The 22,434-nt window shown below is 37.3% G+C and overlaps 2 protein-coding genes across 4 annotated transcripts in view; both read right to left on the reverse strand.

The window, feature by feature from the left end:
* RABGAP1 (RAB GTPase activating protein 1) overlaps positions 1-22,434 on the reverse strand; it is a 170,955-nt gene that overhangs the window by 70,201 nt on the left and 78,320 nt on the right. For all 3 annotated transcript variants that reach the window (XR_003432507.1, XM_027104919.1, XM_027104920.1), the window contains one exon: positions 20,598-20,748. Coding sequence is in view for 2 of the 3 variants with exons in the window: in XM_027104919.1 (XP_026960720.1) it covers positions 20,598-20,748 (151 nt within the window). In the remaining variant the exon portion in view is untranslated. The remainder of the gene's footprint in view (positions 1-20,597; positions 20,749-22,434) is intronic.
* GPR21 (G protein-coupled receptor 21) lies at positions 1,322-11,823 on the reverse strand. The gene has a single exon (XM_027104937.1). The coding sequence runs from the start codon at positions 9,916-9,918 to the stop codon at positions 8,869-8,871; it is 1,050 nt and encodes a 349-aa protein (XP_026960738.1). The 5' UTR covers positions 9,919-11,823; the 3' UTR covers positions 1,322-8,868.

Raw genomic sequence — 22,434 nt, forward strand, 5'->3', positions numbered from 1 at the left:
CTCCCACCCTATTCCCTGCTGCCCAAAGGGCAACAATTTTCATCTTTTTTAGCTGTTTGTGTTTCCTTCCTAGTTCTGAACAAAATGCATAAATTGCTACTTTCTGGCTTTTCTTTTTTTTTTTTAAGACTTTCTTGTATGGGAGATGATACTGTAGCTCTATTACAGTCCCAACCCCACCTACCCTCCAAACATACTTCCCCCTTCCCCTCATCATGACTCTCAAATTAATTTTGCTACAATTTTTGGCTAAATCTGTATTTCTCATAACTGAATCACAGAGTATATCATGATTAGATTTCCTTCTTTCATCTTCTATTTTTTCTGAAGTTACTAATTGCAAATTTTCTTTCCCTCAGTGTTCTATGTATCTATATTTGTAAGATGGGTAAATATTTTGAGACCTCACATATCTCAAAATGGGTTTTATCCTCACATTTGAATGAAAGTTTGACTGGGCATAAAATTCTAGGTTAAAAATCACTTCTGGGACTTCCCTGTTGGCGCAGTGGTTAGGAATCTGCCTGCCAATGCAGGGGAAAAGGGTTTGAGCCCCGGTCCGGGAAGATCCCACATGCCGCGGAGCAACTAAGCCCGTGCACCACAACTACTGAGGCTGTGCTCTAGAGCCTGCATGCCACAACTACTGAGCCCGTGTGCCACAACTACTGAGCCCGCATGCCACAACTACTGAAGCCCACACGCCTAGAGCCTGTGCTCCAAAACAAGAGAAGCCCCTGCTCGCCACTAGAGAAAGCCCGTGCACAGTAACAAAGACCCAACGCAGCCAATAATAAATAAATAAAATTTTAATAAAAAAATCACTTCTTAAGTTTGAATTTATTCCTAATTACCTTCTTGCTTCGTTGTGGTAGAAAGTACAATGCTATTCAGATCTCTGTACTTAGGATGCTTCTACTATCCCATCCCTATTCCAGACCAAGAAGCTTTTAGGTTTTTCTTTATCTCCAGTGTTCTGAAATTTTATGATTTGCCATCACAAAGTCTTTTTATTACACTAAGCTGATTGGTCCTTTTCATTATGGAAACTCATATCCTTCAGTTCTATAAACTTCTCTTGTGATATCTGAGAATTTCTCCATTCTTTTTCTCTATTCTGTTTCTGAAAATCATGTTATTCAGACATTGGGCCTCCTTGATCATGCCTCTAATTGTCTTGCTTTTTACCTCCTTTATTGTCTTTTGTTTCACTATCTGCTCTACCTCAATTTTATCTTCCAACTTTTCTAATTTTTAAAAATGTCTGATTATATTTTTAATCTCAAAAGCTTTCTTGTTCTCTGTTTTTTTTTTTTTTATGGCATCCTTTTTTCCTTAATGGATGCAAAATCTTCTCTGAAAATATTAGTTACAAATACTGGGGTTTTTTTTTTGAAGTTTTCTTCTATGACTTGTTTCTGTTCCCTCTGATTTGTTTTGGGCTCTGTGCATTCATAATACATTTTCTCAAGTCTATTCATAAGACTTTCTCTGGTTAACTGTTGATATTAAAAGATAAGGAACAAAAAACTAATTGGAAGCTCTATATGCATGGGTAGGATTCGCTGACTGATGGGCATCAACTTAACGTGACTGGGCAGGGACTGTCGGAACTGAGAGCCCTTAGATACTGGCCCCCAAACTAGACTCCTCTTATCTCCTGCTTAGAAGGTTTAAGGCTAAGAGCATTCTGGGAGTGTAGTGGGAAAGGGAAACTGATTATTTAATAAGCAGACTTTCTCTTGATACTCTTGTTTTCAACAAGGTGTCTCAGTCCCATTCTCAGCTATGCCTGGCATCCAGAACGCCTGTGGTTCAAACTCCAAAGAGTAAGTCTCCCATCTTCTACTGGGATGGTGAAAAACCAGTGGTCTGCTAGGGCCAACTTGGGATGGGGATCAAGGTGGTGTACAGTGGAGGAGTGTGGGGGTGGGGGGATGAGTGACGGTATCTAAACGTGCCTTCAATAAACTTTCTAACAATTCTTCAGTTTTCAGCTTCATACTACTCTCTGTCTGAGAGGCATATCAGAAGTCTAATTCCCACATATTTACTGGGTTTACTGGCAGATCCTCTCTGCCCCTCCCCCAAATTCAGCTTTGTCAATTCTGCTGAGTCAGTTACCACTTGTCCACTGGGTTTCCATAACCCCAAATTTTGTCAGCTTCATTCATCTGCCATCAGCTCTGCTCTTCTCTTTGTCCATATGTATTATACTTTTGTCATTCTTTATAGTGGAGTTAACAGAAATAAATATGCATACTAAATCTGCTATATTTAGTAGGAAGTCTGTCACATATTTTCCAAGTATGGGAGTTAGTTGATATATTGACAAAAGTTTCTTAATCTCTCTAAGCCTAAGTTTCCTCACCTGTAAAACAGAGTTATAAAAAAAATTTAAAAACTGCCTGATAGGTTTCCGTGAGAATTACGTGAGGTAAGAATGTAGGCTCTGAAGTCAGAAAGACCTGGGTTTGAATCCCAGATCTTCCACTTATTAACTGTTTGTCTCTGGCAACTCAATCTCAGTTTTCTCATCTTTTTAATGAGGTTAATAATAGTCACTAGCTCACAGAGCATCAGAAGGATTAAACAGGACAAAGTTTATAAAATTCTTCTGAAACATAACATGCCTCAGTTAACATTTATATCATTGCCCATAATGCTTTCTACACCTAAAATTACACACACAAGAACAAACACCTCATATCAGCCTATTTAAGTCTTATTCAGGACTTGGCTGAGTGAAGGCAAACTCCCACTCCTCTGCAAAAGCAACAAGATATAATAGGAATGGATGATAGATTAGGAAGTAGGAAGTCTGGGTATTATCATAAATGGCTGTGTGGCCACTGGACTGGTTTCCTGACTATAAAAAGAGAGAATCAGACCAAATGATCTCTAAGGTCTTCTACAGCTCAAATGTCCCTCCCTATCTCCTTTGTGGATGATCTGACTTTCAAAAATTTAATGTCTCTATTCTAATTACCTGACTGATACTGTTAATTTTTATAGGTATTTTCATATATCTTGCTTTTCCAACTACACAGTATATATTCACTCCATGAAAACCAAGATGAGTTGCTTCCCCAAACTAACAAAGTAGTAAGGCCACCCTTTGAATACTACATCAGAAAACAATGTTTCATGGTAAAAGTGATATATAAAACCACCAAAAAGAGAGAGAATGAGTTAGCAAGCTTGTAAGACTGTTAAAACTCGCAAGGAATTTTACTAAAAGTAACAAAAGAAGTTAATTTAAAGAAATAATATGTCAATTAGAAGGTAGGTTGGTCAGTACTGGAAGCACAGATGATTTCAACTTTTATTAGGATCCCAATGACCAGGTTTTCTGATTTCAGAGATGGAACATCAGGCTCAGTCTTATACCAGTAAATTTTCACATTACAGAACCATATTCTGAGATTCCATCCTCACTAAGCAACATTCTGAATATGGTTTGGCTTCCCATGAAGATCTACCAATAGAGAAAGACTGCTCCCTATTGCCAGCAATGATTTCTTATTTTAAACTAATGAAGTGACATTATGATTTTATATACTGGCATAATGAACCCACCCAAGAAACAGACCCATGGTGTGCCAACTGTCCCACCAGTAGGCCTTGGTAAATTCCTCCTGATAAAGTCACTCTGTGAAGCTTTTTGAAAGACAGATCACAGAATTTTTCCATATGAAACATCTGAAAACTATAAAGTTCCATAAGAAAGGAATCATGTGATCCTTCTTTAAATCTCTGAGGCCAGCTAGCTATACTACCTGGCATCTAGTAGAGCTTGCTACATAAGCGCTTCCTGATTGCTTCTTAAACTTTTCCAAAAAGCCAGTTATTGCATAATACAATTTTCCATACCCTATAGCAGTATGATAAGCACTTCACTCTGAATACATGACCAACAGTGTGTTAAGAAAAGAAAGAAAGGGAAGATAGAGCTAGAAAAGTGGTAAAGACTGAAAGAAAAAGCAAAACCAAAGAATTAGAGCCATTTCTTTCACCAAGCTATCCTATTCTATTGCTCCTCTTTCATAGTGACTGATTTTTACAGCCTATCTTATCTGCATCTAGAGCCAAGATCTTACCCATGCTGTGAGAAATTGGCAGTTTGACAGCACTGCCTGAAGTTCCCTGGGCCAAGGCTACAGTTTCCAGGAGTAAAGTTACCTAGCATATAAAGCACACACATTCCCACAGTAGTCTCTTGGTACTAAAAAGAGATATTTATTATATACAGTCTAGAATGGCTTTGATCAAATGAAAAACTGCTTATGGGCTTTGGACTACCCTTTGAACATCACTGCTCTATAATGACTAGAAGTAATAATAGTGACTAGAAGTAATAATTAGAAAGGCTCATTCATTAACTCCGTAAAACTTACTAAAACTTCTGCTCTAAGCCAGGTCCTATGTTAGATTTGGGGGTTAAAGGTATGAAGAGACATTGTCCCTGCCTTTAGAGACTTTGGAAACAAGTAAAGAGAGTAAATGTAACAATTTTATGTTGAATTTAAAGTTACTGTTATTTTGGGATTGCTAAGTAGCATGGAATAGTCACCTAGCATTGACCTTCAAAGATCTTATGGGGGGGAGCGCCACATTATATGCAGCTTCCTTAGATGTAAAGCTATGGCAGATACAAATAACAGTAATCATTTTTATTTTCAAAGCACTTTACATATTACAAAGTTCTCTTACATCCGTTATCTAATTCAATCCTCAAAGTAACCCTGTGAAGGATGAAAGGATTATTATAAATAGAAGAAATTAAGTGCTTAGAGAAGCGACCAGCCCTTACAAAACGAGTTAATTAGTAACAGAAACCTAGATTCGCAGTTCAAAGTTCATTTTACATATCATGATTCCGTTATCATCCAAATTTTGAAGAAAAGCCAAGTGACTCATTTACAGCCATAAGAAATGTCTAGAATATTCCTTGGGTCTGCAAAATACGTTAATAATATGTACATTTAATATAAAATATTTAGTAACCTGAAATGGAAAAATTATGCAAAAATCAACACAAATAATGACTTATGAAGACTTTAAAAAAAGTTTATAGTTCCATGATTCTCCCCCATCCTTAAACTTCCCCAAATTTCCTCATATAGCAAGAAATTCTGGTTTGCCAATAATTTATTTCACAAATCTTTTATGATTCAAAAACACAGTCAGTAAAATTCCTACAAAGCCATCAAAGGCAGATGTTTTAATCAAACCTGCAAAGCTGAGGAAACTCCCAGAAATCACTCTACCATCTGGGAACTTGTAACCCTGTTGCTTCATTTTCAAGTTCAAAGAGGTGAACAGTAAATGCATTTAATAGTACAAAAATTCAAGTTTTCCCAATCCTTAAAATACTGAGACCATTATTCAAGTAAAAAGGAAAAGCCACTATAAAAGGCTCAAAAAACATATTTATCCAGCAATAAACCTTAAATAAAACTCTTTCCAAAATGGAATTTAGGGTTAAAGCCAACAGGTCCATGAAAAATTCAAATATCCATTCTGGTGAAAGATAATTCTTTCATTAAAGTGGAGCACTTGTCCTTTTGTAATTGCTTTTCCGCTCTAAGAGGAAAAAAACACACCTTCACTGAAATCATTGTATAAAAACACAACTAATTACAAATATAACAATTACTATAGTCTTATTTTAAAATTTACTGTGAAATAATTTCAACACAGTCACCAAAAGCTTATGCTTCCTCTGATATCAGCCATATACTATATAAAGTTAAATGGGCTGTCTTGTCAAAGCCTAAGGTAACTGACTCTAAAAATATACTTTTTCTCATTCTGAACTAGTCAGATTGGTATTTAAATAAAACGTCATTAAATGTTGCACTAAATATGCAAGGATGAAAAGGTTACTTAAATACAAACTCTCCAAATGCACCACACAGAAACTGCCCCCAGCCACAGAAGATTGTATGATTGCATTCAAACACAACCCTTCTCCCCAGGATACACACACCACAAGAAAACAAAAATTTTAAAGCAGTACAGACAATGAAATATGAGAATAGAATTGATACCTGGAAGAAACGTTAGAGTTTATAAAGTCCAATGACTACAAGATAAACTGGAAAGACATCTGATATTAAGTATCAGCTGGGGAGGAATGCTTTATTTTTCTTTAAAGTTACTATATCTACTTAGTTCCTACTTTAGTTTTAGGCTGAGAGGTTCTAACGTGAAAAAAAAAACCAATAAAAAAACCCTCTGGCATCTAAATTTGGTACTAGGGCAAAAATATAAAAATCTACTAACAAAAGCTCTTATTAAAAGAGTTGTTGCCTTCCAGTCATTGAAAGCTCAGCTTGATTAGCCATTTCCAGAAAATTAAACAGAGATTTCCTCATTTCCGTAACATTCCCACAAAATCTTTTCCAAAAACTTTTGTTTTCTCTAAAATGGAACCCTACTGCAAGAAAAAATTAAAAGGGCTCAGTACCCCCACACACACAAAAAATCTACTGATTTAACATCAGTTTTCCATAAAAATTAATCTTCATGAGTCCCATATCTGAACTAAAAATTGACAAGCAAACTGTGCAAATCTGGACAGGTTACATTCTCTGATACATATGAAAAAAAGGGAATTTTGTCTTCTTAGATCTGTGCCACTTAAATAAAGGGGAATTGTATACAGCTTTTTTTCAGAATCTAACAGAAAAGGTTTTCTACTTCAAATGGCAACTTAACAAAGCCACTGCTAACATAACGTGCAATTCCAATATGAGTTCTAAATTTTGAAACAACTTAGAATCAAATTTTCTAATACTAAATATAAAGAGCAAGCAAGCTTTTGGGAAGAACTCAGAATCTGAAGTTTAAATGCTTATATTCATACTTGTTCTCTTAAAATAAAAATGTTTAAGTAGAATACATTTGAGGTTAAAATCCAATCAATCTCTAAAACCTAAAATCATAAGAATGCCATCTTTTATTTTAAAAGGGGGTAGGAGGTTTTCTAATATGATGATGGAAAACCAAAGCATATCTGCCTGTTTTATAAATATCTATGTCCTTCCCTGGACTCAAAAATCCACATTTCCCTTGGTTTTCTTCTATCTTCAATCTCACTGAACACCACTGTCACATTCAGATTACAACATCTAGCCAAAGGCAGAGATCACATACAAGTTCCCTGAAGACTTCTAAAACATTAAAACCAGTAGAAGAGCAGAGGAAATACTTTCATGCTTGGAGCTGCTGGGAAATCCTTCTCTCCTTTTAGAAAAATAAACCTCTCGCTCTAAACATAATTACTTTTAGGAACAAAACATCACTCTACATACAGATACACAGCACTCTCAATTAATAATTCTACAGATTTTGCTAGTACTTTGGCTTAAAAAAAAAAAAAAAAGCCTATTTAGGAAAGGAACAGTATTCCAAGGATTTTTTTTTCCAGAAAGAGAATAGCAATAGAGAATCAGAATTTCTCCTTCTCTCATTCAAATATGGATTCCTTAACACTAACTGAAAGAACGCTTTTAAAAAGAATTAGTTACTACTTTATTAGATGATACCATTTAACCACAAAGAGACCATCTCAATCAACCCCTCCTATTTTAAAAATGAACTAGCTAAATGTACATTGTATTTTCTGACTCAGTTGCCTAGGACCTTTCTTCCTGATATTCTAGTATTTCAGAAAGTCTCTAGCTAAAAAGAGCAGAGAAGACTAAAGACACTTTTCAATGTATTTTCACCATTATAAAAATGGCAGCCATCAGCCTATCATTTAATTATTTTTCAGCTTATTTAAATGCATTTTGCTGTAAAAGAGAAATCTAACTCAATTCAAATATTCTCAATACACACATACACAAAGGCTTGGGCAAAAATACTACAACACAATCACTTTCAGTATACATATTTGTTTAGGTCTCAGTGAAGCATGGCATAAAATACAGCTTAGTTTTTCTATAAATTATATGATTTGACTGCACTTTTGCTTCATGGTTCAATGCAAAAATTTTATTATTTTTTTAAATTTATTTTTTAAGATTTTTTTTTTGATGTGGACCATTTTTTTTTTTAAGTCTTTACTGAATTTGTTACAATATTGCTTCTCTTTTATGTTTTTTGGTTTCTTGGCAATGAGACATGTGGGATATTAGCTCCTCAACCAGGGACTGAACCCACACCCCCTGCATTGGAAGGCAAAGTCTTAACCACTGAACCGCCAGGGAAGTCCCCCCAAATTTTAAATTAATGTTTAAGTTTTCACATTATTCACTGTATTGAGAATTCTCTCAAGAGAATAAGACATAAAACATTTGACTTTCTGAATGACAGTGTGGAAACCTGCAGGGTAGTTACACTTTGACAGAGGTAAAGAAAATTTTAAAACCCTGTTAATTCATCACTGTATTTTAATATTTCCTGTTAAAAGAAATCAATTGTACATGAAGCTCAAACAGCTGGAAAGAACCCAGAAAAGCAACAAGAAAATGATGACTTTTAAAAATGCTGACGCTTTTCACACCCAGGTTCAGTCATGCCAGCTGGAGAGAGGTGTTAGATATGGCTTTATTCATTTTAAGTCTGAGAATTAAATACAGTCATTTCCATGACATTATGGAAATAGGAACGAAGAGCAATTTATCTTCATGGTCCTGATTCTTCTCATTCGAAAGCATTAAAAAAAATCATTTCTGCAAACTTAAAAGGTATTTTGGATGGATCATTTGTTAACTATTGCTTAGAGTCAAACTATTTTGTCCCATATTTCCCAGTGAACTAGAAATACAAAAAGATAAAAAGGAAACACACACACACACACACACACACACACACACACACACACACACAACACAGTGACCCAATATCTGAACCACTTCAGACATGAAATCCATTAAGGGGGCCTTTGCTCCTAACTGTGTAAGGGTCCTTAGCTATCATCTGACTCGCACAAGAAGTACACATGGCCCCTGAGAGGCGCTTTAGTCCCCTTTGGAAGACACTGTTGGAAAGACTATAAATGACACAGTTGCAGAAACTATTACTAATAGCAAGCCAGGTGGTCAAGAAGGATGCGAAGCGGTTGCTGTGGCCAGTGGAGCTCTCCAGTAAGAAGTAGATGATGTATGGCAACCAGAGGATGTAAAATACACTAGTAATTCGGAACAGGACCATGGCATAGCGCTTATCAGGACAGGCCTGCACCTCCCCAGTCTCCCCACTCTGGCTGCTGAAGCGGGCTTGCCTTTCGCTGATTTCCTTTGTGTGCTGTTGGCAGATGCGGAAGATGTTGAAATAGGTGAAGCACACAATGAGGGCTGCTGGGGCATATAACATCATCACGATGAACAGGGTGAAGTAGGGGTCGGTGTGCCAGGACTCCGCACACCACTGAAACACATCTCCATGATATCCAGGTTTGCCCCAGTGGAAAAAGGAAGGCAGGAAGACCAGGGTGGAGTATAGCCAAATCAGGAAAATACACAGACGCAGTCTCCAGGGCGTAACCAGGGTATTATAGGTTAGAGGCTTAGTGATGGCAATATATCTATCGATGCTGATACAGGCCAGAGAGGCCATGGAGACACTCTTCAGAACTGATACTACAAAACCAAATACCTGGCAAGTCAAGGACTCCTCTACTGGAAGCGGGTAGTGGAGGAGTGATAAAGAAGGGACCAGGCAGCTTACCCCAACCAAGAGGTCAGCATATGCCATAGTCTGGATAAAATAACTTGTAGTATGGTGGTTCAACAAAGGTGCACAATGAAATACAAAAATCACAATAATGTTGCCAGAAATAATCAACACAGTTAGAAAGACAATAATTAATACTTCCAAAAGGCAAAAATTGACAGTTTCCAAATAGCCAAATGCCAAGAGGCAAAAAGGGTGGCTGCTCTGATTACCATCCAAGGTAGAGTTCATCTTGAGCTCAGGAGTGATCTCTCACTTCATGCTGCCGCTTGGCTGCTGCCAACAGTTCAAAGGAGCAGCTGCTGTCATTGCGGTCAGCTCTGTGTGTCTGTAATAATGCCCGAGGAGCCTTAGTCCCCAAGCTCCCGATGCTGCTGCTCTGATGCATTGCCTGCAGTGCAATTCCCCTTTAAATCCTTCTTGGAATAGGGAGAACCAGCAGCAGTTGTCTGGCCAGTCCGAGATGCGGCCATAGTACCAGGTTTACCATACACATAGCACCAGGGGAGTAAGGCAAACTCTGTACAATGTCTTCAGGCCAATGAGGGTACGGGGTAGGGGCAGAAGGGAAGGGAGGAAGATTAGGACTTCAGCAGGAGTTGTAATGAGTCTCCTCTGAACAGCTGATAGAAGAAAAGGAAAGAGCGTTTTACATTTTGCATCCAATGCCCTAATCAAGAACCTGGCTAGCTCGAGCTGGTATCACCCCTCCCACTCTATCCCACCCCACCCAGTACAACTATTCACGGCTACCCTCAGTAGCACCCCACATAATTGGTCCTTACTCTACAGGGGAGGCGCAGCAACAGCAAGCTTTCATGATCAACATAAAACAAAATCAATCGCAAGTCAGATCAATCTAACCCCATTTCCTTTCATTTAAGCTTTTCGGGGGAGAAGAGGAATCTGCTTATAGAATTTAATTACCATGAATAAAATTAGCCAAGATAACTTATTTTCTTCATTGATTCCAATGTAATATTTTGCCTCTTAGAAAAATTTCAACAGCATTGATCTGTCTAGCTCAATTTCAGAGTATTACCTGTAATTCAGCATGCTGCGATCCAAACAAAAGCCACAGAACACCTTAACAGAAAGCCTTGCAAAGCAGGAATGTGCCTCAGCCCCGTTTACTGCAGAAATGAGACACAGAGGGAGGGGATAAAGGAGTAGGAGGGGAAATAGGGAGAAGAGGGGCTTGGGAAAAGGAAGAGGCGGGGGAGGGGAAAGAAAACGCCTGTGTGCGCACACACTCCGGCATCTTTAGCAGCTCATTAGAATTCATTGCCAGAGAGGTGCTCCCTGATTTCCAGACAGCACAGTGGGGGAATAACTTAATATGCCTGCAGGGCAGCGTTTGAAGGCTGTTTCCTCGTCTGTCTGGAATCCCCCTCTTAGTAGATGAAGCAGAATTTAGACTGCTAGTAAGGAGAAGAGGTAGTAAGCAGGACAGACAGCAAGCCAGGAATTAGATTGAAACACACTGCCAGAGGGGTAATGGTGAGAGGAAATTCCTACTTTCTTGTAGCATTTCCCATAGAACAAAGAGCAATGTTAAAGAATGAAAGTGTGTTAACAGTGCGTGACAACTGAGGAATCATAATTCAGCACAAGAAGTTCTAGCTAGAAGGCTACATATTTAGCATTAATTTTCTCTCATGATTCACTAAATATGGATCTATTTTAAGAAACGTGACCAAAACAACAAACAAAAATTAGGTTTTCAAGAGAAAAAATAAAGAAAATCCCATCTACTCTGAATATTGCAGAAACAGCACACACAAAGAGGAATTACATTGTTCCTGTATTTGACACTATCCTATGGTTTTGAGATGCCATTACTTGCTTCTAGTTTGCTGAGAAGTGGTACACAAATATACAAACAAAAGATGGACAAGAAAATGCACCCACTTCCACCCAGGTTTGAAAATTGCAGGAAGTTTCATGGTACAAACTAGCTTTGTATCTTAGAATATACAATCTTGTTTGTGCTTACTTAACACAAGGCAAATTAGGATTTTATTGTGGCTCTTCAGGTGATGTCATAAGTGATGACAATTTTCAGCTAATTGGGAGTGTCAAATTATGACAATTTTTAGTTAATTAGAAATGTGTATTTTTATTGTCTTTTCCTCCAGTGATTCAAATTCATAAGATTCACTTCTGGGCATTATCTATCACTTATTATTTAGTAAAAATGAGCTTTAAATGTTGATTTATTTAATTATTTTAGTTCAGCTGATGTGGGTGTATTTATATCGATGTCATTCCAAACCCAATTTAATTCCCCTCCCTCTCCCTCATCTCGCACATTCATTCAATCACCAAGTGCCAAGGATTCTTTCTACCTGTGAAATTTCTCTCAAGAAGTTACCTCTTTCTCTATCCCTTCTGCCACTGAAACAAACCAAGTGACAATTATCTCTTGCATGAATTGCTAACAGGTTTTGCTGCAATTTATCTTATTCCATTCTAACTCAATAATACAAATAATAACAATAACAAACCAAGTAACAATTATCTCTTGCCTGAATTACTAGGTTTTGCTGCAATTAATCTTACTCCATTCTAACTCAATGATAATATAAATAATAACAATAACTAAGTGGTTAATTTATACTTACCAGGGGCTATGAATTGTACTAAGTGTTTTCATGCATTATCTAAGCTATTCTAACTACTCTACAAATAAGATACTATTATTATCATATTTTACACATAGGAAACAAAAGGTTTAATTGTAAATTGCCCAGTGTCAATGGCCTGAAAACTAGGATTTGAATCAAGATAATCTACCTTTAGATGGACACACTAAATCACTTTGCATACTGCCTTCCAAACCTGAATATATGATTTGCCTACTTAAAATGACTTCCTATTGCCTGAGATATTAAATATGCCTTATTTAAGCTTTCTAAGATCTGGCTCCTACCTACCTTCTCTGACTTTACCAACTTTCACACTCTGAAACTGCCAAGCTCTTTATCACCCTTGAGAACATGCTTTTCCCCTTGACTTTTAACATCACACATGCCATGCACACATGCCCCCCTCTCCTACCACCACAATCCCCCTCCCTGGATAATTCTGAACAAGAGAACTTTTTGAACCCTTAGATGAGAAGTCCTTGTCATTTGCTGCACAACAGTATGTATCTTCTTTTCTATAACCCTCATGCAACTTTATTCCAAATGGTTAGTTAATTGCCTATTTCCCTCATTAGACTGTAGATTCCCCCAAACCAGAGAACTGGTATATTTTATTCATGGGCATAACCATAAGACCTTAACACACGGCCGGCACAAAGCAGGCTTTCAAAGGTATTTCTGATTGACTAAACAACAAATGCCTAATAAAACAACAGGCATTTGTTTTTGGATGGGAAGACCTTTCAAGTAAAATCCTAGTATGGTAACAGTTTAATTCACCCATAATTATTAGGTTGATGCATGTGAAATTGCCTATTTGTAAATCAAACACTGTCAGATACCAGCAAATTTAATATGACCAAACCTAATTATGTTTTTATAGTCTTATAATTCAGAAAGAACTTGAAAACTGCCTGGACAGGTATGACTTACAGAAACTCATCAGAGGGTACATGAATTTACAAAGATGGGATATAGGGACTTAAAAATTATTTTCACAAATAACAATTTAAAGGAATAGTATCTCAGTCCATTAGAAATGCTATAACAAAAATACCATAGACTGAATTGCCTATAAACAATAAATTTATTTCTCATAGTCCCGGAGACTGGGAAGCCCAAGATCAAGGTGTTGGCAATTTGGTGTCTGGTGAGAATCCACAGTCATCTTACACTGTGTCCTCACATGGCAGAAGGGGCAAGGGAGCTTTCTATGGTCTTTTTTTATAAGGATACTAAACCCATTCATGAGGGCTCTACCCCCTTGAGAGGTCCCTTGAATCTTGAATCTCCTCTCAAAGGCCCCACCTCCAAACACCATCACATTGTTGGGGGTGGGGGTGGTGTTAGGGTTTCAACATATGAATTTTGGGGAGCCAAGAACATTCAGTCTATAGCTGACCTACTATGGCAACTGCTATAGTGGAGCAGACAATAAAGTTCTGAAAGTCCACTGGCAATTGTTTTCTTACAGAATCAGACAGCAAGAGTACTGAGTTGTGAAACAGTAGAATCACAGGCTATTTTGGAGGCAGGACTCAAACATTCCATTTAATTTTTCCAGAATGTTAAAGCTTAAAGGAAACTTAAAGGAAGCTCAACCATTTACTTCAGCAACCTCATTTCAGCAGAGAAAAGGAAATAGTCAGAACCTCATCTGAGTTCATGTAAGCCAGTGGCAGAGTTGAAACTAGTACCCAGACACTTCCTAACTTCATGGCCAGTGATCTTTTTGCTAACTTGATCCCCTTTTTGTTTAGTATCCACAGGAGGTTCTTATGATTAAATATTATTGAATCCTTGACTATTACCAAATCAACCAGGAAGAGATTTTTAATTAAAACGAAGTTATAATTAGATATTTAAATTATTTTTCCAGACTGGTAAAATGTGGCTGGGCCTCCAGGGCTTCCCTTGGACAATCAGAAATGTAAATATCGATTATGTGGCTCTGGATAAAAACTTGAAATTGATGGCAAAAGACTGTTACCACTGAGGTTTGCCACTAAAATCACTAGCGAAAACAATGCAAATAGGTTTCAGAAAACACAAGGCTGACTGGATGGAAGGAAAGAGAAACATCAGAACACGCTGCTATTTCATTATTCTTTTATTTATTAAAAGAATCTGTTAAGGAAGCCATTCTGATGTAAATTTTTGGTACTAAGCAAAATAAATAGTCACTGATATAAAAGGTGAAAAATAACCAAAAGAAAGAAGGACCAGAGGATGATTCTGGAAGATGGAGACCAGAAAGCACCCTCTTTTCCCTCCATTCTCAACTCCAATTTACTTGATTTACCAGACCCAAATAGCTATAGGTCTTACAGCTGGGAGTAAGAGAGCCCGTAAGAGTCCCTGTGAATTACTTAGGGCTTCTTTCCCCTGTGCCTGACAAGTTCTAACTAGAGACTAGGGTTGAGGAACCCTCTGTCAAAGACCAGAGAGAACAGAAAACTAAAAATCCAGGAGTATTTGGTCTGCAGAAATTTATTCCATGAAGCCAAGGGTAGTTCAATATCAAGAAGCCTATCATATGTTGATAACGCATCTACTCCAAGAACAAGTTAAAGAAAATCATATTCACTATTAAGTGCTGAAAAAGTCCTTCATAAAATTTCAGTAGACATTCCTAATAAAAAAAATCAAAGCCTGAGATAGAATAAAATCACTTAAATAAAATAAAAAGTATTACCAAAAAACCCCCACAACTGAATAGCATGCTTTCCAGAAGTCTGAATCACTAAGACCATTTTAATTAAAATCAGGAACTCAATAGGGATGCTATCACCACCATCATTAAACACTGTCTTAAAGCTTCTATCAAATATAAAAACAAGAAAATTTAGTAGCCTGAATAAACAGTGAAAAAAGAAGTGAAACTGTTTTTGCTGCTATTATCATATACCAGAAAATCTTAAAAGATGCTAGTATAAAATTAGGAGGATTAATCAAAATATCAAGAGGTAGATGGATAGAGAATTAGAAAAAATTAATGTCTATTCTCTGTTGTAGCAATTAGCTACTTAGAAATGGAAATCAGAAAAAAGAATATTCCATTTGCTATAGCGACAACACTCTAAGATAATTCTTAGGAATAAATTTAACAAAAGAGGAACAAGACATATATGAAGGCAACTCTGAAGTCTTCCAACAGACATAAGACCTTGACAAGTGGAAAGGCATACCATATTCTCAGATGTAAAGATATTATAACAATGTATCTTATAACCTAAATTAATATGTGAATTAAATGTAATTCAAACTAGAATCCTTATATAACTTTTCAGGATAATGGTGAGACTGGAGAAAATGACTTTAAAGTTTATATGGAAGATTAAATATGCAAAAATAGATAAGAAAAATATGAAACAGGAAACAGTGAAAAAAAGACTTGCTTTACTGGATATTAGAACATAACTCAGAGCCTCTTTAACCAAAACAGTATTGGTATAGGAATACACAAAAATAAATAAATAGAACAAGCTAGAAATCAATCCCAGCATATATGAGAATTTAAGATATAACAAACGTGGCAGTTCTACTCAGTAGGAAAATAGAAGTAGCACAACTGGTTATCCATCTGGGAGAAAGTAAAATTGGACTGCTATCATATGCCATGTACAAAAATAAATTCCAGATGGATTAAAGACATAAAAATATAACACGTACAATAAAAATCACAAGGAAACGTTGGAAAGTATATTTACAAAATCTAGAGGTAGGAGAGACCTTAACCAAGATGCAATTTTCTACATAAAAATTGAAAGTGTTTCGTATGGCATGAAACCATAAAGTTAATATAAATCTAAAATTCTAGAAAGATATTTATAATGAAACTACAAAGAATATAATTATATAAAGTACTTAGAAACTGACATCTTAAAGTTAATAGAAAAATATACAAAGAATATAAAGAGATGGAAGAGCAAATCGCTCAAATTTATTTGTAGTCAGGGAACTGCAAACTAAAGACATACTGGCATCACTTACATCCACTGACAGCAAAACTTACACTGATAACTAATACTGTTTGGGATATGTGTTAATAGGTACGTTCCTACATTGCTGGTGGAACTGTGAACTGTCATATATGGCCTTTCACAGAGGCAATCTGGACATAAGTAAATTAAATACAAAAATTAAATAACAAGTTTAAAAAACATATTACCCTTTGATCCAACAATCACACTACTGAGACTATTCAATAAAAGTCAAAGATTTAGAACATGTGTAAGATTGTTTAGTAAACACTATTTAGAGGCTAAAAACTTGAAACAAAATAAATGCCTACCAATAGAAGAATAACTGAATAAAAGATTGCACTGTCTTAGTCTGCCTGGGTTTCTATAACAAAACACCACAGACTGGATGGCTTATAAACAGCAGAATTTTATTGCTCACAATTCTGGAGGCTAGTAGTCTAAGATCAGAGTGCCACACAGCTGGGCTCTGGTGAAGGCCCTCTTCTGGGCTACACACTGCCGACTTCTAGTTGTATCCTCACATTGTGGAAGGTGGGGAGGATCTTTCCCGAGACTCTTTTATAACGGTGCTAACCCAAGCATGAGGGTTCTGCCCTCATGGCCTAATCACCTCCCTATCACCTTGGTATAGTGGTTAGGTTTCAACATGAAATTTAAGGGACACAGTCAGACCATAGCACCTGTTATCAATATACACAAGAGGGCTTCCCTGGTGGCGCAGTGGTTGAGAGTCCACCTGCTGACGCAGGGGAAGCGGGTTCGTGCCCCGGTCCGGGAAGATCCCACATGCCGCGGAGCAGCTGGGCCCCTGAGCCATGGCCGCTGAGCCTGCGCATCTGGAGCCTGTGCTCCGCAACGGGAGAGGCCACAACAGTGAGAGGCCCACGTACCGCAAAAAACAAAAACAAAACAAAAAACAACACAAGAATGTTCACAGCAGCTTTATAAAAGCTAAAACAGGGAGAAATTTAAAAAGCCACAAACATCTATAATAGCAGAACAGATTTTTTTTAAAGTGTGATTTAAATATTCATACGATGGAATATTCTCAGCAATTAAAAAAACGAAAACAAATATAAAACAAACTACTGATACACTCCCAAAATGGATGACCAAAAGAAGTCAAATACAAATGAGTACATGCTGCATGACTGTTTGTAAATAAAGTTCAAGAACAATCAAAACTAATCTAGGGAAAGATTACAGTAAGTCCCCTACATATGACGAGTTCTGTTCCGAGAGCACTTTTGTAAGTCCAGTCTGTTCCCAAGTCCAACAAAGTTAGCCTAGGTACCCAACTAAAACAACTGGCTATACAGTACTGTGCTGTAATAGGTTTATAATACTTTTCACACAAACAATACATAAAAAAACAAATAAAAACAAAAAATAAAACATTTTAAACCTTATAGTACAGTACCTTGAAAAGTACAGTAGTATCAGCTACATCACCACTGCTTTCATGCTGGCTTCTGGACATCCTGGGCTTGAAATAAAGATTCTGTACTACTGTACTCTATACAGTACTGTACAGTAAAGAACACAAAAGCACAGCCACTTGTACATGATGCACCACGTGACAATGTACGCCAGATACGTGAACTAACTTACATGATTGGACATGCAAACGTGTTTGCATCTTTGAAAGTTCGCAACTTGAAGGTTCGTATGTAGGGGACTTACTGTATTGGTTTTTCAGGGGTGGTGTAGGAGTGGTTATGACTAGAAAGGGACAATAACAACTTTTTGGGGTGATGGATATATTCTTCCTTTTAGTAATGATCAGAGCAGTGTATTCATATGTAATGGAGCCGTACACTTTAAAGTTGTGTATTTTAGCCTATGTAAATTACAGCTTGCTGTAAAAAAAAATTTTTTTAAATTTAAAGTAGTTTCTCCCCTCAAAAAAATTCAGAGCAAATTTTTAAAATGTCAATTATAATAATAACTACCAGGTTCCTATTCGAGAAACAGATATCACCATTTTCATGGAACCAGAAAAATAGAGTACTTCATGTCTTCCTTTTTTTTTTTTTGCAGTACACAGGCCTCTCACTGTTGTGGTCTCTCCTGCTACAGAGCACAGGCTCTGGATGCGCAGGCTCAGTGGCCATCGCTCACGGGCCCAGCCGCTCCGCGGCATGTGGGATCTTCCCGGACCGGGGCACAAACCCGCATCCCCTGCATCGGCAGGTGGACTCCCAACCACTGCGCCACCAGGGAAGCCCAAATACTTCATGTCTTTAAATTATCTCTATGAGTAGCCACACCAAAAATATTTAAGAAATAATTTTTGGCCAAACATTTCAAAGGACTTCAAAATGTTATAATTATATATCCAAAATAGGATTTGCCAATAAAAGAAAAAAATCAACTAAGTGTACTTTTGCTAGCCATACATGTTGCATAACCTTGTTCTTCCATGTCTCTAATGGTACTATGAGTACAACGCTCTGCCATTCTTCCATGCCTAGGGAGGTCTTTTCTGGAACCCATCTTAAACATCATATTCCTGATAAAGACTCTCCTATTCCCCCAGGCTGAATTAATCACTCCTTTTGGTGGTTCCCACTGTGCTTTTCCAGACTATCACATGATTTATGTTAATTGCTTTTGTGTTTGACCTCCTAGCTCCAGCACTGTGGTTGTAATAGGCACTCAATATAGCTGGTTAAACAATAACATCAACATAATGAAGGGAAACAGAATATTAGTTCCTGAAGGAAAATACATCTGTCTGGAAACAAGATGATGAATAGAAACACTAATATTTTGAGCAAATAAAAGTCATTTTTCTCCACTTAGAGGGTGGGAGGGAGATGCAAGAAGGAGGAGATATGAGGATATATGTATATGTACAGCTGATTCACTTTGTTATAAAGCAGAAACTAACACACCATTGTAAAGCAATTATACTCTAATAAAGGTGTTAAAAAAAAAGTCATATTTCTGCTGAGGAAAGATCTGATTTCATGTTCAAATGTTGTCCTTACCTATAAGGTTTTTTTTTTAATTATAGTTTTATAGAGATACTATTCACCTCATAACGTTTTAATATATTTTTAAAAGAAGTCCCACCTTTTGTCACATTGAAAATTTTTCATATATTACTGGGGGTTCTGAGAAATTCATTCATAATTCAGGTTTGGGATTTGCATATCATTGGAGAAACTGCTTCCTAAAGATAAAAACTTGAAGAATTTTAGAAAACAAAAACAAAACTTATAACCAGTACCATGGGTCCTGCAAAAGGCACAAAGCACAGCCTGACCTTGCAAAAAATTAGTTTAAATTCTTGTATACTTGTACAAGGAAAAATTTCGTTGCTTCACTTGCAAAACCTTGAGCAATTCATGAACTTGAGAAGGGGATACTATAAAAAATAGAATTCTTCACTTTAGAGGAATGAACTAAAAGGGAATATGGTTTACGATATAAGAACCATGTTCTTCCAATTGTAAAAACTAGGACTAGGCCTTATCTACAAAGAGCACATTTCTTTGAAGTGTGAAAAGGATTAAAATAAACAAAGGGGGCTTCCCTGGTGGCGCAGTTGTTGAGAGTCCACCTGCCGATGCAGGGGACACGGGTTCGTGCCCCAGTCTGGGAAGATCCCACATGCCGCGGAGCGGCTGGGCCCGTGAGCCATGGCCGCTGGGCCTGCGCGTCTGGAGCCTGTGCTCCGCAACGTGAGAGGCCCGCGTACTGCAAAAATATAAATAAAGAAAGAAAGAAAATAAAGAAAGGAGGGCTTCCCTGGTGGTGCAGTGGTTGAGAGTCCGCCTGCCGATGCAGGGGACGCGGGTAATGCCCCAGTCCGGGAAGATCCCACATGCCGCGGAGCGGCTGGGCCTGTGAGCCATGGCCGCTGAGCCTGCGTGTCCGGAGCCTGTGCTCCACAGCGGGAGAGGCCACAACAGTGAGACGCCCGTGTACCGCAAAATAAATAAATAAATACATAAACAAACAAACGAAAGTTTTTACACATGGCACAGCACAACTGACCTGACTAAGAATGAAATTATGGTCAAAAGAGATTCATACACAAAGGGTAGAGGCCATCTTTTGCCTCTGAGGTGAAAAGGAAGGAAGAAAACCTATGCCTTCTCCTTTGTGCCAATACTAGAAATATCTCTGGGACAGAAGTATGAAAGTTCTACTCTTACATCAGATAAACGAATTATATAAAATTCTTAGAAATCAAATAGCCACAATGATCTTTTTGTAATAAATTTCTAAAAGGACTAATGCTGAAGCTGAATTATCATCCCCTTACCTTTGTGATGAGAATTCGGTACTTTTCTACCAGGTGGTCATTGTTGTGACAACCTGCTAGCAGCTGCCAGACTTCTCCTCGAAGAGCTTCAGGAACACCGCTTCTTACTAAGGATGACAACTGCTTTGGCCTCACACTCAAGTTAAGATGCCTAAAAATAAAGCCATAATCCATAAGTGCATTAAAGACAGCTTCTCTAAAAGAGTGTTATTTTTATGAAAGCTAAACTAAATGATATACAAAGACTTAATAAAGGTAATATAGTTTTAAAAAAAGTCATTGAACTAGATGTGGCCAATGTAACTGTAAAAGATTGAGTGGAGGAAAGAATTCTGAAGTCAGACTGCTTCTTAAAGTATCTTTAAATTATTACTCTACTTTTTTTTGATAAAAAGCAAAACTGGAAACCACAGCTTTATGGTTGTAGTTTGTATAAGAAAAACAAAGCAAAATTCCAATCATTTGACACATAGCCAAAGATAAGAGCTCGACTCTGCATCAAAATTGATAAGCAAACTGTGTATTTTTACATTTTACATTTAAATATATATTTGTTCCAAGTGAGAATAAATATAAAGATATATGATTTCAGCAGTTTTTATGACACCTTACTTCCAGTAACTTTTTTGAATAACTATGGTGGATAAGAAAGTTTCTACTGTACTATTTTAACATCAAAACAAGTCATTAAAGTCTTTGAGCTTCATTTATCTCATCTACAAAATGGGGGAAATAAAACAACTTTTTTGCGGGGTCGTGCTGTGTGGCATGTGGGATCTCAGCTCCAAGACCAGGGATCAAACCCATGCCCCCACTGCAGTGGAAGCACAGAGTCCTAACCACTAGACCGCCAGGGAATTCCCTAAAATACTTTTTTTGGGGGGGAAATAAAACATCTTGAGGGATTTCTCAGTTGGCGCAGTGGTTAAGACTCTGAGCTCCCAAGGCAGGGGGCCAAGGTTCCATCGCTAGTCAGGGAACTAGATCCCACATGCATGCCGCAACTAAGAGTTCACATGCCACAACTAAGGAGCCTGAGAGCCGCAACTAAGACGTGGTGCAACCAAATAAATAAACAAACAATAAATAAAGGAAACACAGCATTAAATTATAAAAAAAAATCTTGAAATGTTGGTATTAGTTTACAAAGTGCTTTTGCACATAATTTTATTTGCTGCTTACAACCACCATCTGAGGTATGTGACAGTATCTCCAGTTCTACAGATGCAGAAAGAAGTTCAGGGAAGTTGATTACAAGACTGAGGTAGCCTCAAACTCTAAGACTAATGAATGCACTATATGTTACGTAATAGCTGCTTTGTGATTTGAAAGCCACCATTACTGACACATAAAGCAGGATCCTGACACAGAGGAATTCTTGTGACTATCAGATTTAAACAGAAGTTACTGGTACAAAATGACCACTATCAAAATACAAAAAGGTCTGAGACTTTTCTCAAAATTCTCCCAGAATACTAGCACAATAATGCACAGTACATTTAAAAATGGTTAATTCTGTGATGCTAGCACCCTAATATAAGAGCTATAGATAGTTCAGTATAGTTTTGGCTTTGCTTAGAAAAAAAAACTATATAAAAGTTGAACAGGTGGGAGCAGAAAGGACAAAAGTAGTCCTATTACCTAATTCAAGGATTGGTACACTTTGGCCTGTGGGACAAATCTGGCTCACCATGTGTTTCTGTAAATCAACTCTTATTGAAACAGCCATTTTTATTTCTTTACGTGCTGTCTATGGCTGCTTTCACACTGCAACAGCAGAGTTGAGTAGTTGCAATAGAGACTATTGACCACAAAGCCTAAAACATTTATACTTGGC

Source organism: Aethalodelphis obliquidens, unplaced genomic scaffold (genome assembly GCF_003676395.1).
Source record: "Aethalodelphis obliquidens isolate GAN/ISIS:26980383/991018 unplaced genomic scaffold, ASM367639v1 scaffold7, whole genome shotgun sequence".
NCBI classification, from domain to species: Eukaryota; Metazoa; Chordata; class Mammalia; order Artiodactyla; family Delphinidae; genus Aethalodelphis; species Aethalodelphis obliquidens.

Excerpts from the sequence above, each read along its gene's own strand:
- GPR21 (XM_027104937.1), bottom strand. The coding sequence starts at position 9,918 with ATGAACTCTACCTTGGATGGTAATCAGAGCAGCCACCCTTTTTGCCTC.